At 48.7% G+C, this 16,540-nt stretch overlaps 7 protein-coding genes across 7 annotated transcripts; 3 read left to right on the forward strand and 4 right to left on the reverse strand.

The window, feature by feature from the left end:
- Window positions 1-361: 361 nt before the first annotated feature.
- Window positions 362-1,356, forward strand: M430DRAFT_106167 (hypothetical protein; the record flags this gene model as incomplete). Its single annotated transcript, XM_024861060.1, has 3 exons — window positions 362-1,060; window positions 1,126-1,200; window positions 1,255-1,356. 3 exons carry the CDS (start codon window positions 362-364, stop codon window positions 1,354-1,356), a joined length of 876 nt encoding a protein of 291 aa, XP_024719070.1.
- A 707-nt stretch (window positions 1,357-2,063) lies between these two features.
- M430DRAFT_20990 (hypothetical protein) lies at window positions 2,064-3,086 on the reverse strand (the record flags this gene model as incomplete). Its single annotated transcript, XM_024864413.1, has 1 exon — window positions 2,064-3,086. The coding sequence occupies one exon, from the start codon at window positions 3,084-3,086 to the stop codon at window positions 2,064-2,066; it is 1,023 nt and encodes a 340-aa protein (XP_024719071.1).
- Window positions 3,087-3,152: 66 nt separating this feature from the next.
- M430DRAFT_105806 (hypothetical protein) lies at window positions 3,153-3,580 on the reverse strand (the record flags this gene model as incomplete). Its single annotated transcript, XM_024861032.1, has 2 exons — window positions 3,153-3,289; window positions 3,367-3,580. Coding segments are annotated over 2 exons (351 nt in total), but the record flags the coding sequence as incomplete, so codon positions are not given.
- Window positions 3,581-4,395: 815 nt separating this feature from the next.
- On the reverse strand, window positions 4,396-5,156 carry M430DRAFT_29642 (hypothetical protein; the record flags this gene model as incomplete). Its single annotated transcript, XM_024865890.1, has 3 exons — window positions 4,396-4,581; window positions 4,634-4,943; window positions 5,008-5,156. The coding sequence occupies 3 exons, from the start codon at window positions 5,154-5,156 to the stop codon at window positions 4,396-4,398; spliced, it is 645 nt and encodes a 214-aa protein (XP_024719073.1).
- Window positions 5,157-5,443: 287 nt separating this feature from the next.
- Window positions 5,444-10,111, forward strand: M430DRAFT_124992 (hypothetical protein). Its single transcript, XM_024861936.1, has 5 exons — window positions 5,444-5,516; window positions 5,620-5,952; window positions 6,002-9,038; window positions 9,087-9,425; window positions 9,478-10,111. The coding sequence occupies exons 2-5, from the start codon at window positions 5,714-5,716 to the stop codon at window positions 9,922-9,924; spliced, it is 4,062 nt and encodes a 1,353-aa protein (XP_024719074.1). The 5' UTR covers window positions 5,444-5,516; window positions 5,620-5,713; the 3' UTR covers window positions 9,925-10,111.
- Window positions 10,112-10,396: 285 nt separating this feature from the next.
- M430DRAFT_52262 (hypothetical protein) lies at window positions 10,397-11,843 on the reverse strand (the record flags this gene model as incomplete). Its single annotated transcript, XM_024868288.1, has 4 exons — window positions 10,397-10,687; window positions 10,723-11,529; window positions 11,581-11,609; window positions 11,663-11,843. 4 exons carry the CDS (start codon window positions 11,841-11,843, stop codon window positions 10,397-10,399), a joined length of 1,308 nt encoding a protein of 435 aa, XP_024719075.1.
- A 1,879-nt stretch (window positions 11,844-13,722) lies between these two features.
- Window positions 13,723-16,276, forward strand: M430DRAFT_124994 (hypothetical protein). The gene is made up of 10 exons (XM_024861937.1): window positions 13,723-14,153; window positions 14,212-14,235; window positions 14,405-14,535; window positions 14,662-14,695; window positions 14,751-14,890; window positions 14,940-15,103; window positions 15,264-15,490; window positions 15,539-15,643; window positions 15,696-15,790; window positions 15,841-16,276. Exons 1-10 carry the CDS (start codon window positions 13,958-13,960, stop codon window positions 15,973-15,975), a joined length of 1,251 nt encoding a protein of 416 aa, XP_024719076.1. The 5' UTR covers window positions 13,723-13,957; the 3' UTR covers window positions 15,976-16,276.
- The last annotated feature ends 264 nt before the right edge of the window (window positions 16,277-16,540 follow it).

Consider the following 16,540-nt stretch of genomic DNA (forward strand, 5'->3'; position numbering starts at 1 on the left):
CTCCAGCCTGCTCTACTGTACCAGGGTCTCCGAATACCCTCATATCGACCCCCCAGCCGGTCCTGCCCCCCCCAAAAGCTGCCCTGATGCAACAGGTCAACGGCATCCGTGGTGTATGTAAATCCCAGTGTTGATCGCGCTTGTCAGCCGCCTTCTCCCGCTCTTTCGACCATCCCCTCCTCCCTTCTCCCAACTTCTTCCAGCACCTCAACCACATCCCTTGTGAAAATCACAAGGAGCCCCCGACAATCTGGATTCTTCCACTCTCTCAGTGGGCTCCCCAGCTCAATTCCCCGACGCTGTAAATACAATGGATAACGACGGTGCTTACGACACCCGAGAGGAGGGCATCGACGACACCATGGGCGGCACTGAGGAATCACAGCCTCCAACAAACAACAATGGCTTTGGCAATGCTGAACGACGGCATGGAGAGTCACAGTCGGCCGACTTCCTACCCTCACATCAAGCTTATGCCGCGTCTCCAACCCAAGATGTCGACCCCAACACCCGATATCCTCCTACCCCTCCTACAGCCATCGCTCCCTTGACCTCTCGTCCAAATTCTGGCTTGTCGAGCAACGGCGGGTACGGAAACGTACAGTCTACATATCAAGATCAGAATCCCCGCGCTGGTGACCAGAGCCGGAACAAGAACAGCGTAGTTATCAAGGTTGGCATGGTGGGAGACGCACAGATTGGCAAGACGTCCCTTATGGTCAAATATGTCGAGGGAAGCTGGGACGAAGACTACATACAAACGCTCGGTGTCAATTTCATGGAGAAGACCATTTCAATCCGCAACACCGAAATCACGTTCTCTATCTGGGATTTAGGGGGACAACGGGAGTTCGTGAACATGCTGCCTTTGGTATGCAACGATGCTGTGGCTATCCTGTTCATGTTCGACTTGACCAGGAAGAGCACTCTCAACAGTATCAAGGAGTGGTATAGGCAGGGCAGAGGTTTCAACAAAACCGCCATTCCCTTCTTGGTCGGCACCAAGTATGACCATTTTGTCAATTTTCCAAGGGAAGATCAGGAGGAGATCTCAAATCAAGTGAGTAGCTGGCCTCTTATTGTTGCGTAACCATCGAGAGAACTTCACTGATCCTCTTCAAATAGGCTCGCCGATTTGCGAAAGCAATGAGAGCAAGTCTCATTTTCAGCAGTACAAGTCACAGTATTAATGTCCAAAAGGTAATCCACCTGCACCCCTTCAAAAGAGCATTGCCTAGTCTAACACTGCCGCAGATTTTCAAGATCGTGCTTTCGAAAGCTTTTGATCTCAAATGCACAATCCCTGAAATTGAGAACGTTGGAGAACCCCTTCTCCTCTACCAATCTGTGGGTTAAGATAGATATAGACAGGGTTGTTATATCTTGGCAAGAGGTTTCTGAATGAATGTATAATGGTACACCTTCATGAATGACAGAAACCTGTGATGCTTGCACGATTTATGGCACGGAATCACGAATCGGCTGGCTGGATGAAACGAAGGTTATGTGGACATCTCTGTTCCTCTGTATCCCACCATTGCATATTGTCGTTTAGCAGGACGTTGAGGTGTCTACTTGATTTTTTTTATGTACTTTTGACGAGAACACAATGGAAGACTACTACAAGCTTGTTGTGAACCAAAGCTCATTACCCCCTAGGCATACATTGAACGAGTGGAAGACGAGAAATAAAAGAAGCACCTGATGAGAACTGGGGCATAATCCATCGGCACTAGCCGCCAAGGGCAAAGACAACAAGCCGCTACTATTATTTGGAGTCAATTAACCCTATACGCAAACCCTTGGACTAGAGCTGGTTAAAGCATAATTTTGAGATACCGGTAATAATACAACCTTTTTCTCTTCCCCACTTCTGCAGCTTCTCAACTGTATCAATGTCCTTCAAGGATAGAAGCTGCCCTCTTATCACTCTTAGTCTGCCGTACTTAATGTGTCATGGGAACCCTTTCAACGATACACCACGGGGTAATTTTCCTTCTATCTTATGGGGTTGGGAAACAAGGAATTGTGTAAGGGGGTTGTTTGTTAGGTAGAATGCCCAGTTAATCGAGCAGCTGACCTTTTGCTGCTGTCGACCTTGTTGTGTTTTGACTGCAAGAATCTGAACATCCCCTGTTCCTACCAGCGCTTTCTGAAGAAGCCGTGCCAAACGGCTGTGCGTGCTTGCGCGCAACAATATCCTTATCACTGTTGTTAGAACGCACATGACAGTGGCTGGGAGCAACCTGGAAAGTCTTGTTGGAATGCAGTTCCTTTGCAGCACTAGTGCTGGCAAAGTTATCGACGGCATATTCTTTGGATCTCTTCTCCTCTTTTTCATAGTACACAAGAACAGATCTGTCAATCGGACAATCACTGAAATCATGAAGATATGAAAGGTCGTCCCTCCCCTGCTGCAATGATTGTGCTTCTCTTGTATTTCTTGTTACTACCGGAGGCGGTAGCACCAGTGATCCAATGCTCTCACATTCAGTGAACCTACGCTCGGAGGATATGCCATCTTCGATGTCTACATCAAATACTGCGCATTCAACCTGGTGATAGGACTTCGGACGCGAATCAGCCAATCGATTCTCAACTCCATTGTTAGGACGTGCAGCTAATATATGCTGCCGTAAGCGCAAGTCTATTTCGTTTCTGGGAGCGAGAACGTTCCGATCTGGACCCTTTAAGTTTGAGGTCCTCGAGGTCATTTCGATTTCCTTAGAAGCAGATCTTTTGCTAGAAGTGAGACCCTCCATCACGGTGAGTAGATTCTGAATGTTTGGACCTTGGAGCCCAGTCACAGAGGATTTTGTATTTTTCCTGTGCTGATAACTCGCACCGTCAATCTCAATTGTAGGCCTCATGCCAGCATATCTGCGGTACTTCTGGAGCTTCTCACGAGCTAGTCTTCGGTACTGCTGAGACTTCATATTCTGTCCTTCATAAAGAGCATGGTCTTGAGGGCAGGACGGCGGGTCTGGGCCAAGGTAACTTGCGTGGTCGGAAGTCTCTCGAGGAGACACATACCTCATCGGCTGGATTCGAGCAGGCGGAGTCTGGGTAGGTCGGGCTTCTGCCATCCCGGTCATCCACCGTGAACTGTTGTCTTCAGATCTAAAACCGGCGTCATGTTCTATCTCGCCTTCTCTCGCTCGAACCTCCCGATCGTTTTGCATAGTAACGCAGGGCAGGCAGAGATAAGCCAGCAAGAAGTCGCTGAGGCAATCCCCATCAATGCCATAAATGGCACGAATACGATTGCGTTGAAAACCAGTGGCCACAACTGAATAGCCGCCTTATGTTAGCCTCGATTAGGCAAGACTTGCCAGGTAGAGTAGATATCGATAAGAGGGTACTCACAACCAAAACAGAGGAACGAATGGATCCCGCACCATGCCCAGCAAGACGAATTGCATCTTTCCGATCTTCTCCAACCGGAATCGTGGGGATCTCCACCTTTAACTATCTGACTGAGACGCCACTGGGTCTTCCCATACTGTACACAAGGAACAACACAGCTCAGAGTGCAGTTGCTACAGGTGTTTGGGGGGTCGGGGTAGAATAAAGCTATCATCCATTTGTCGTGAGACTCGTTACCAGGTTGGATTACGAGTGAAGTATCGTGTAGGTGCAGGTGTAAAGCTGGTAGATCCGCACTGTAGTGAACATTAGAACTGTTAGGCTGTGCGGTCACAGTGGTTGTGGGATTCTTTTGAAAAGCCATTATACAGATTTGCCGCGAGGCATTTGGAGAAAATGCGGCAATGTATCATGGCCTATAAAAGTGATAGGCGGAACACTGAAGTGAGGGTAATGATGGAGGTTTGAAAAGCGTCTCTGGCGGGCCTTGTTGAAGGGTTAAATGGCAACGGCCCCATTAATATTGAGGAATATCTGTAGTGATTAGAAGCGTCTTGGAATTTGCTCTGGATGGAGGACCTAGGACGCTCGGAATAGCAATGTTGTAACGCCAGAGATATTTGGTGCGTAACAATCGACCAGTGATGATGACGTTTGAAGAACAGATAAATATCAGCATATTGGTGGTGACTTCCTGTAATCAGTAGGATACCGGAAACAGTACCCGTAAACAATGGAAGTGGAAAGAAGCACCAGAAGTCAATTACGTGTTTTCCCTCAACCCCTTTTGATATTGTAATATAATGATACTGGACGATTGACTAGACATATATGTACAATATTGAGGAGACTTCCACGCATGATCTTGACGATCCGCAGCAGGCGTTGGTATTTACTTCTTCTCATGCTAGAACAGGGATTAAGTTAGCACAGCTCGAGGCCTACTAAAAGAGGACCATGGTTGTCAAAAAGAAGGAAAGTCAGACAAGAAGGGTTCATACAAGAGAAAATATTTACAGTGAATCACAACTATGCCTGTGGCCGCTTTGGATCAATGGTTCCCTTTGCCTTGGCTGTTTCCGGCATTCCTTCGCCCTTGTTGCTTTGCTCGGGATCATTGGTGATGTCGGTCGAGTGTTTTGTATCCGTGTTACTCAAACCTTCTTGCTTTCCTGACTGGGTGCCCGGACCACCGGCGGGCTTAGAGGCAGCAGGCTAGGCCATGTCAACGTCCGGTCTGATAACTAAGTGACTTATCTTCAAATACCTCATCCTTTGGTCCACCCTCACCAGATTCGGCGGCATCATCCTTTTTGTCCTCTTGAGGTTTCTCCTCAGGCTCGGCCTTAGGTTGCTCTTGGGGCTTCTCCTCAGGCTCGGTCTGAGGTTGCTCTTGGGGCTTCTCCTCAGGCTCGGTCTGAGGCTGCTCTTGGGGCTTCTCCTCAGGCTCGGTCTTAGGTTGCTCTTTGGTTTCCTCCTTGTGGCCATGAGATTTACCATGGTCTCCATCAGACGTCTCAGAACCTTGGAGGATGTACCAGCAGGTTGGCACTGTCACGACGACAGCTCCGAGGGCCCTAATGACGTATTTGTTGGCAAACTGTCGCAAAGATAAAAAGGCCTCATGATTGCATATCTTACCACGGGGCATCACCACTCGTTTGCGCCGACCCATGAGCACCAGTGGCATAACCTCGTCGAGCAACTTGCTGCCACAATTGGGGCCGAGCAACAGTAGGTCTGGCAGCTCGGAAGCAGGACCGGAATGCGGTAGCTCTTAAGAATGCCATTGCGCGGGAATGACGGCAGAATTAAGTCCAGGAACAAGTCTGATACTGGTAAGTAAGAGGAAGCGTAAGTGCCGGAGGAGTTTGGAAACCCACAGCCTCAATTGAGTCGAGAAGAGTGTTGGAAAGGAAGATGGCTGGATATCTGCCAGAGCTTCTAGAAGAGCTTACCTTAACCAACTACCTATGTCGTATAATAAAAATAAGCGATAAGGCACCAAGGCATCAAGTAACCCCACCACCACCTCCAGGTACTTTGGACCGAGTGCCTTTGGATTCCATCTCCCTCCCCTCGTCCTCCATATTCTTTTGATCAGTCTCAAAGGATATTTGACCCGTTCTTTGGTCGAGGACCCAGAGTGTGTAAGTTTCTCATCCTCATCCTCAAGCTCGCCACCCGCCGTGCGTGTTCTCGGATCCCACGCAGCGTCTGCTTAAGTACGGTACTGATAGCTTCCCCCTCTAGCAGGCCTCCTCTTCACCACGTAGGCGGTCACCCTCCTCGTACAAATTTACCTCTGGCCAGTATTCGACGCTTCTCCTCTGCCCCAACCTTCAACATGTCCAATCAAATACCACCAAATCCAACTTCTCAAACAGTAGCAGCGCTGCTACCTAAGCTCCATGATGCCGATCCTGACTATCGATTTATGTCCTTGAACGATCTCTTTCAAGTCCTTACTATTGGAAAGCAAGACTTTCTTTACAATGACTATAACACCGCTGCCAAGACAGTGGATGGCATCCTCAAAACCTTGGACGATCAAAATGGCGAAGTCCAGAACTTAGCAATCAAATGGTATGCTCCCTTCGTCATCTGTATTCAAGAGTCCATCTAACGACAGCAGTCTTTCCCCGCTTGTCACGAAGCTTCCTAGTAATATTCTGGCTCCTCTGATCGAAAGGTTGTCAAACCTCAACACAGAAAACTCGGTCGACAATTCTATCCCGGCAATGGCCCTTCGGACTGTCGTAATAACATTACCAAGGCCTATAAGTGGTGTGCCACCAACGAAAGAGGTTGTGGAAGCATATTCAGCCATTAGCAGGGTCCTGATCCCCAGACTCGTGGGACGGCTTGTTGTTCCTAAGGCAACAAAGCTCCTCAAACTTCCTCCCCCGCCACCAGGGATGCTTGATCTTGAATCAAACAAGGAGGTTGATCCAGAGGCTGTGGATGTTCTGATTGAGGTGGTTAGATGCTTTGGACCCATGCTACAACAACAAGAGGTTGAGGCTCTCCAATCTCTCCTCGTTAGCATTCTGGAAACCGATAGAGCAAGTTCGGTTGTGAAGAAGCGTGCAGTTGTTGCAGTATCCATCTTGGCCATGTACCTTGCAGATGATGACCTCAGCGGTTTTGTTTCCCAACTCATCGAAAGTCTCCGGAATCCACACCTTACCCTGATCCAAAGGCGTCTGTATATCACCATACTCGGGTCTATGGCTCGATCTATCCCTACCAGATTTGGCCCTTATCTGAAAACTCTCGCGCCTTTTGTCCTATCAGCCTTGAGCGAAGAAGAGCTATCAGAGCAACGTGAAAATTCTTCAGAGGATGGTGAACCGGATCCCGAGATGGATGATGTACGTGAGGCTGCTCTTGTAGCTTTGGAAGGATTCCTCGCTTCTTGTGGCAGTGAGATGCGGGCCTACACCGAGGAGATAATTGCTGCCGCCCTCCGTTTCCTCAAATATGACCCGAACTATAACGATGACGGTGATGAGGAGATGGGTGGAACTCAATCAGAGGAAGACGATATGGATGATTTCGATGAGGATGACGACTTTGAGGTGGATGGTGGATTCGATGATGACGATGATGATGCTAGCTGGAAAGTCCGACGGTGTGCAGCAAAGACCCTCTACACGCTTATCTCAACGCGCGGAAGTGGTGACTTGCTTGAAGATGGAACGCTGTACTCGCAAGTTGCCCCAGTACTCGTGCAGAGGTTCATTGAGCGAGAAGAGAATGTCCGTCTGGAAGTCATTGCAACAATGTCTTCCCTAGTCCGAAAGACTGGGGAAGGTGTGCTCGTCAACTTATCAGCCGATGATGGAGCAGATTATATTAACCATGTTCCTCAGAGCCGGAAGCGAAGGCGGGAGAGTAGCAGCACTGGGAATTTCGATACCAAGACATTACCATCAATGTCCGCCGGCCTCACCTCGCCCACTGTTGAGCCAGTTCCACAGTCGGGCCCTAGAGCAGATCTGTCACGGCTGAGCCCTGCAATCATCAAGGGAGCAACAAAGCTCTTGAAAAGCAGTTCAATACCATCAAAACAAGCCATTGTCAACCTTCTAGATGAGATGATCTCCGTTCAAAACGGTGGCTTGTCTGAATTCTTCGCTCAGATCATCGATCCCATTATTGATGCTATCAAGTCATCATCTGGCTCTACAGGATCTTCGGGCACCATCGGAAATAATGGAGCTACTTCCGCAACTGTTAATACCTTGCGAATAGCTGCACTTCGCTTAATTGGTGATATATTCAAAACACATCCCTCTAGCGTTTTACAACCGTTTCTGCCAAAGATTGTACCCGGTGTTGTATCGGCTGTCAACGATAAGTACTATAAGATCTCCGGCGAAGCTATTGGTACTGTTGAACAGCTCTTAAAGGCTTTGACACCACCACGTTCAAAATTGATGGATCAGAATCATCAAGCAGATCTTCAAAAACTGTATCAGGTCGTCGTTAACAGGGTCTCTGCTACTGATGCCGATTTGGAAGTCCGTCAACGTGCAATTCATGCTCTAGGTATTTTATTGGCCCGCACAGCAAGCCCTGAGGGTACCTCACTTCTACCAGCTGCCGACCGAACTACTGCGTTGAACATTTTGAGCGACAGGTTGAAGAACGAGACGACCAGGCTTGCTGCAGTTCGAGCTATTGACACCGTCGCGGCCTTGTCGACGACTACTGATCAACTACAACCTGAATGGATTCGAGGAGTCTCTCTTGAACTATCTGCACAGCTTCGGAAAGCCAACAGGTCGCTGCGCGGTGCCAGTCTTTCTGCGTTAAAAAATCTTGTCGTTGCACCAGCAGCCAGTAGTTCTCTCGATGTGCCAACAATCGAAGGTCTGACCAGCGCTCTTCTCCCTCTTCTCACGACTGTTGACCTGCACCTCCTGGGTCCTGCACTACTTGTTCTCGCTGCTCTTGTCTCCGATGAACCACAAGTTGTGGTCACGGATCAATTGAATGTCGCCCTTTGTGGTTTATTGACTTCTCCACTCAGTGGTGCTGTCCTCGAGGCTATTCTTGCTCTAGTAACAAATATCGGTCGTAAAGCAGTCGGGCAGCAATTGATGGCCGGGCTCTTGAAAGATGTCAGTATCAACGGGGACCCCGCCGTCGTTGGCAAAGTCATTGGCACCTTACTGGTGTATGGAGGATCGTCTGTCGGTGTTACCATTGACAACTTCATGGAAGAATTGCACAATCCTCAATCTGAAGATGCAAAACGGAGCCTGGCTCTTGCTGTCCTCGGCGAAGCGGGATTGCGCTTGGGTGGAAAGTCGCCTTTAAAACCATCAACCTTCACGGCACAATTTGATTCGCGATCTGACAAAGTTCGCCTTGCAGCTGCAGTGGCCCTAGGCCGTGCTGGTGCTGGAAACATTACAGTCTATCTCCCTGAGATCTTATCTACAATGGATAAGGGTGGTAATACTCAATACTTACTTCTTCATTCTGTTAAGGAGATTCTGCAGCAAGCAAGTAATAGTCTTGCCGACATTAGCAATTACACTAAATCGATCTGGAGCAGATTACTTACTGCATCCCAAGCTGAAGACAACAAGGCCGTAGGCGCGGAATGCATTGGTAGGCTTGCAATTATTGATCCGAAGACCTATATGCCACAGTTGCAGGTACGTTACTTATCCTGTGTGTTAGTTGACTGACTGACCCTTTCTCAGTCTTACCTGCGCGACGAAACCCCGTCTATCAGGGCTATGGTCATTCAAGCCATTCGCTACACATTGCCTGACAGTGACGAAACGTTCGATGCAGTGCTCAAGACAACACTAATTGATATGCTCATTATCATGTTACGTGATACTGAACTTGAAAACCGACGTCTTGCACTAACAACGTTGAACTCAGCTGCTCACAACAAACCTGATCTTATCATTCCAAACCTTGGTCAATTATTACCTCTAGTGATGAAGGAATCGGTCGTCAAGCCTGAGCTGATCCGAGAAGTTATGATGGGCCCCTTTAAACATAAAGTTGACGATGGCCTCGAAGTTCGAAAGGTATGTTCCCACCTAATTCTCATATATAGAAATCAATACTAAGTCAGAATAGAGTGCATATGAGACACTGTACTCATTGATGGAGACCGCATTTTCAAGGATCAACATTCTCGACTTTTATGATCGCGTTATCGCCGGTCTGAAGGATGAACATGATATTCGGGCCCTTTGCAATCTCATGCTGACCAAGCTCCTCGTGCTGGATCCTGATGAGACATCAAGGCGTTTGGACTCTATTGCAGATTGCTTCCGAACTATCCTATCTACAAAACTAAAAGAAAATGCCGTCAAGCAAGAGATCGAGAAGCAAGATGAGGCAAGCAAGAGTGTCCTCCGGGTCACATTGCTGTTGCACGGCGCCATTCCTGCAGCCAGTAGTGGCATGGGCATTCATGGAAGCCAGCATCAGACTTGGCGAAATTACTGGGAGTGGGTTGAGAAAGATTTCGAGTCACCCCTAAGGGCATTGCGGGATGAGAGCAAGGAACTCTCCTTCTGATCGATTGAGGTTTGCAAGGTTGTTAAACTTGTGATAATGAGACATGGACATGGGTGAGGCAGGATGTTTATAAACGACGGCCTGAACCGGGACTACATCGCATAGCTTGCGCTGGATGGGCGTTTGACAGTTCCAAAACATTGGGCTGCTTAGATAAATAAAAATATATCTCAAAACCAGTATGACTCGATATTTGCACGAGGAGGGCAAGATGTTCAGCAACTTCTTACTGGGAAGACCCCCATAATTATACAACGCTTTATGTTCCGGCCAACACCTTCTATTGTACAATCTGATAGAAGAAACAGCTCGAAGAGAGGAGATGGGGTTCGTCAATAATCTACAGAGTATAACGAACGAGAAGGGATCAAAGGAACTCCTTTCCATGCCTTCCCACCATAAGAGCCAATATTACAGTAAGCCCCCCTTCCCCGCACAACAACAAAATCAAACATCACCTTACCACAGTTCTTCACTTGAGAATTCTTGTGACGATCCCAGTCCCAATGGTCCGTCCGCCCTCACGAACGTTGAAGCGTTGTCCAACCTCAAGGGCGACAGGGTTGTAGATCTCGCATCTCATCTCTACATTGTCCCCTGGCATGACCATCTTCGAATCCGCATCGGGAGTGCCGTCCGGCCAGAACAAGGCAGCCGCCTCATCAGCAGTTCGGATAAACATTTGGGGTCGGTAGTTTTGGTGGAATCCAGTGTGTCGTCCCCCTTCCTCCTTGGTGAGCACATACATAGAGACCAAAAACTCCTGTGTGCCTTGGTGGTTCCTGGCTGAGCAATAACCATTCCTCGCTTGACATCCTCACGCTTGACACCTCTGAGCAAGAGACCAGAGTTGTCGCCAGCCCTTGACTCATCACAGGACTTCTTAAACGTTTCAATGTCGGTGACCTTGGTCTTGATTGGTTGATCTCCCTTTCCTACAAGCTCGACCTCCGAATCTCTCTTCAATACGCCACGCTCGACTCGACCGGATGCAACTGTGCCACGACCCGGGATTGAGAAGACATCCTCAACAGACATCAAGAACGGTTTGTCGAGATCACGTTGAGGAGTTGGGATCCAAGTGTCAACGGCCTTGAGAAGCTCATCTATCTTCTCGGTTCCGATCTCGGGTCTCCGTCCTTCCAATGCACAAAGAGCGGAACCAAGGATAATTGGTGTCTCATCGCCTTCAAACCCATAGGTGTTCAAAAGCTCTCGCATCTCCATTTCGACAAGTTCCAACATCTCTGGGTCCTCGAGAGCATCTACTTTGTTGACAAAGACGACGATTTTCTGTACACCAACCTGACGGGCGAGCAGCAGATGTTCTCTGGTCTGGGGCATCTGTCCGTCCGAAGCAGCAACGACAATAACAGCTCCATCCATATTTGCCGCACCAGTAATCATATTCTTGATGTAATCTGCGTGACCTGGGCAGTCCACGTGGGAGTAGTGACGGTCCTCGGTAGAGTACTCGATATGCGCCGTCGAGATCGTGATACCACGCTTCCGTTCCTCGGGAGCCTTATCAATGGCACCGTACTCAAGGAAGTTTGCAAAGCCCTTCTCAGCCTGTCTCTTTGTAATTGCAGCAGTGAGCGTGGTCTATAGAAAGCATTAGTAGTTGACCGTGGCCGCGAGCCTATAGTGCTGTACCTTTCCATGATCGACATGACCAATAGTGCCTAAAGACATCAGTTAATGACTACAAGTAGATTATACTAGAAAAGCAGCATACCAATATTAACATGGGGTTTTGTCCGCTCGAACACGGTAGCATATGAGCGGGCAGCGTTCAACACGGCAGCGCCATTTTGTCGTCGCAGAGCGTGCTGTAGAGGACTGACGGAATTGCCCTGCTGCAGCGCAGACCGGGCAGTCCGCAGAAAGGGATTGACTGACCGCGCAAATACCTGCATTGTCAAGGAATGGAACACAATTAAAGAAAGGAGAACGGAGGAGGAGAACGGAGACAGACGGGGATGATGGTTGATATTCTGGTTCCCCGAGCTCTCGACATTTATTATTTTTTAGTGTTGTTTAGGTAAGGCTGGCTTAGCTAAGCCTATCTGGTCTCACGTGACACTTATGACCCCCTATTTGAGGCTGCTCGCTTATGCTTAGGTATAGAGGCGATTGCAGTATTAACGTACCTTTACCTTAAGGTACTTATAGCATTGACTTCTCGGTCTACCTACCGTAGGTAGGTACCTACCTACCACCACTAGCTCATGTACTTTGTAACAGTCCATTTATCAAAGAGAGAGTCTTGTTCTGGTCAGTTCGTAGGGCACTTCAACCAACAACGGCCAGTCGTATTAGCGGATCCGGGCAGCCCAACGAATTTCATCTCCCTAGAGGTTGGCTACATTCTTTCAAAATAACCATTCTTCCCAAGTTGTTCCAAACTCGAGGGTCATTGTCTGGTGAGTATGGGTGGCTTCGTTCTTCATTCGCCATCTAATAGCGGTGATCGAAATGACCTTCCAACCTTTCTAGAAACTCTCTTCAATATCCGTTACTTGGTCGCCCGCTCCATCTAAGGCAGGCAATCAAGTTCATGTTGAGCTTCATAGCGAACGCCCTGCCTACACAGATTACACAGGTTCGACATCTTATGACGCACGAGTTACGAGCAGTGGTGTCACTGTGTTAGTCTCGGCGATGCTTCCATCAGGATCAAGGATATGGTCACACTATCAAGCATTGTTCGACCAACACGGTCTGGAAATAGAGACGAGGGTATAACTTCAAGTGATAAATGGCCAATTGGCAACCATTAGGAGAGTGGAGGTGTGATATGCCCCGTAGCTACCTAAATGCCAGTCGACAGCTCAAGATAATATCGGGCTCTTTCTCTGGTCTTAAGAAAGGACTGCTTCCTACCGGCATACTTCAGGGCCGATGGGATAACTTGAGTCTGCACACCTCTGTAGAAGTCTACTCATATGGCTCCGTTTGCCTCGGAAATAGAAGAAGAAAACCGATAAAGAATATCAGGCAAGGTAGAGAAAAGAACCTTCTGGTCAACTCCGTCTACTAACATATTACCTTACCTTACCTACCTAACCTTACCTACTGATACTACCATGCATGATAAACAGATAGATCTACGGAGTAAGTTCATAATTCCACTCCGTACTCCGTTACTCCGTAATACCTGCTCCTGAAGCAGAAGGAGGGAGGAACTTGATACGCTGATAGCGGCACCTTCCCTAAAAGGATCGAGAATGCCCGAATGTCACTCCTGTCTTCTTCACCGCGCCGTATTCTTGTACGGCGCCCGAAGGATGGTTAGGTACGGAGTACTGTACAACGGGCCTCGGGATACTCCGTACCTTACCTTGCTTAGGTAAGTATCTGACGCGGAGATATGATCTTCCAGGTACGTACTCCCTCCCTCTCCCATTATTGTCTCTTGGATTCATGGGCCATAACGACTATCGTCCCTCTAAAGTTCCTTTTACATCAGACTCCCGACTCCCTTGCCTACTACTCCGTATCTACGGATACTACTGTACCTACACAGGCAAGTAGTCTTGTCTTGCTTACCTACCTACCTACCTAAGGTACAGTAGGTACTGCTCCTACGGTGCATGAAGCGACTAGGTAGTCCCTGTCCTTCCTTTCATTCTGCCCCTCCACTCTCCAACCCCCCCGCCCCGGCCTATAGGAATGCAATGGAGCGCAGCCCGTTCATCCATGGCCCTGAAAAGGAGTCGGCCGGCTCAACTCGTCCCACCCAATCCTCTCCTCTGCCACCGGCATGCCCCTAAGTAGACGCGCAAAGTGCCGCTTTTCTCGTCTCTCGCCTTCTACTCTGGGCTCAGGGCTCTCAAGACTCGAGCTGAGCCAAGCGCTCCTTCACCAACGAGGCCAAGCACTCCTTGGAACCCCCCCCATTTGCATAGTCCTCCTCTCATGGGGAAAGGGTACAAAGTAGGCCTTCTCCCGTAGGCCTAGCTCTCCACCTCTCTTGCAAGAAGATCCCAAGTAGAACCGCTCTTGGCTGCACGTCCCTGTCTCTCTCGTCATGGCTTCTTTCGTCTCCCGGGCCTTGGCCGTCTCTCTTCTTGCCCTTCCAACAGCCCTCGCGGGGTCGCCAAAGTCTTGCTTGAATCCTCAATTGAGTTGTCACAATACCACAGCCGTGTCCGATACTTGCTGTTTCAATGCGCCCGGTGGTCAGCTTCTGCAGACTCAGTTCTGGGATACTTCCCCCAGCACTGGTATGGCACCAACAATTTGTAGCTCTTCCCCTCCTCTCCAACTGCTAACAACTTACAGGCTACTCAAACTCATGGACAATCCGTAAGTGTCTTGTGAAGTGCTTTGCCTCCTTCCAGGGGTCGGTACATGACTAGCAGGAGATGCCTTCTAGACTGTGTCTGACTGTCGGCATATCCTGCAATCCTTGGATGCTCTTCTGAAGCTCCTGTCCTATTCTAATCGAACATTCACTGATCGCTGTTTTCCCTAGACGGTCTCTGGCCTGATCGCTGTGATGGAACCTATGATTCGAACTGTGATCCTAGTCGTGCCTACACGAACATCACTGCAATCCTCGAGTCATATGGAAAAACGGATCTTCTTGCCTATATGAACTCCTATGTATGGAACATCCCTCTTTGCCTCCTTTTCTCACCGGGCTTTTCTTCTTTCAACCACTCTGGTCATGCTCTGTTAGTGATCGACAGTAAATCATGATTACGAAGTGCTAACATTGCAGTGTTCTAGTGGGTGGATAACACTGGCGACAATGAGAGTTTCTGTGAGCACCTACACCTATCTTTCAATCATCTCATTTGATGGCTAACCTTTAAAAGGGGAACACGAGTTCTCGAAGCATGGAACGTGCATCAGCACGTTTGAGCCTAGCTGCTATACTGACTACACACCGCAAGAAGAAGTTCCCGATTTCTTCCAGAAAACCGTGGATCTCTTCAAAACCCTGGACACTTACACGGTATTTATCCCAGGCATTCAACACCAATATGTGATACTAAATTTGCCAGACCCTTGCAAATGCGGGAATCGTTCCATCAAGCTCAGCAACCTACACTTCTGCTCAAATCCAAGCAGCATTTAAGAAGTCGTTCGGATACGAAGTTACAATTCAATGCAGCTCTGGCGCGCTAGACGAGGTTTGGTACTCCTTTAACGTAAAAGGTTCCGTCCAGTAAGTGTTCCCGGAAGCACAACCTGTTTGTCTTGGAGTGATCTATGCGTTTTAAGACCAAGAGTATCATGCGAGCACTGGACCTTGTGCCTATAGTTAATTATTACCCCGAAAGGGACCATTATATGGGCATGGCATATAACTCATTGATCTTCTATAGAACTGGAACCTTCGTTCCCATGTCACCTGTAGGATCGACTTCGAACTGTCCTTCAACTGGTATCAAGTACCTTCCGAAATCTGGCAGCCCGGCGCCAACTACAAGCAGTGGTGCTTCCTCAACTTCTACCAGTAGCGCATCCCCAACCACAACCAGTGGTGCGTCTCCAACTACAAGCAGTCCGACCTCCACTCCCACTGGAGGGAGCGGTACGTTCTCAGGTTCAGGTACTCTCGATGTTCAGCACACTTCCAATCACCTACTGACCTTAAAAGGTTACCTGAATGCATACACGAATGGTAGCCAGGTTGGCTGTTTGATCAGTTCTGGAACATGGTATACGAGTGGGACTTGCGCTACTTACACCGCCAAGGCATCTGGTAGGTTTGTCGGGAAATAGGGCTATGAGCAAGCTGACAAAGTGTGGTCCAGATTCTGGATTCACGTTGAAATCGTCGAAGGGCTCATGCGGGATCTCCAATTCACTCTTCACTTGTGGATCTGGGGTCACGCCTACAGTTTTCACCGTAGGTTCCTTTTCACTTTGAAGTTGAATGGTGCTAATGCACGTTAATAGGCTAGTAACGGATACCTACAATACAGCGGGAGTTCCGCTTTCTATGCTGCTGCTGTTCCAAGCGGATCAACACAGCAGAAGGTATACACAACCTCGGAGAGCGTGGAGATTTCTTTCCAGTGGCAGAGTGTGTGAGGGGAGGCAGAAACTGATAGGGACAGTGGGCGGGTTCTGAATGATATCAATGCGGCCCCAACCAAATCAGAAAAGGAGAGGGCTTCCAGCTATATTATATATCCGGAAACCCAGCCAGCCAGACGACCTCCTTGTCTGGATTGACACCCGGGATTGGGGTGGTTATAGCAGCAGAACAGCCAGAAATATTATGCTCATAATTTGTACTTCTGACTTATTTTATTAAGTGAGAGGAGGCTCCTGAGGAGCCTTAAGTCTTGTAGAGCCAGCCCGTATATAGATGGACCAAATAGAAGCGTCCCAACACTTAATTCGGTCCCAATTCGAATGGAAGATCACGTGCAGATAAGGGTCGGCAATGACGCCAACATCACGGGCGCGGGAGTGGGAGGAAGCAATGGGCAGCACCGCATTTCAAAGCGAACCAGAGCTTTCTCCGGAAATCAATCAATGCCCTTCTCAACCCTCACCAGGCCACTTGTTCCGCGCTCTTTGCGAGTCCCTACCACGAGTACAAAAGTAGGTAGCCTTTAGACCACCGGCTCCTGGACCTGATAGCCAACCT

Source organism: Amorphotheca resinae, assembly GCF_003019875.1.
Source record: "Amorphotheca resinae ATCC 22711 unplaced genomic scaffold M430scaffold_9, whole genome shotgun sequence".
NCBI classification, from domain to species: Eukaryota; Fungi; Ascomycota; class Leotiomycetes; order Helotiales; family Amorphothecaceae; genus Amorphotheca; species Amorphotheca resinae.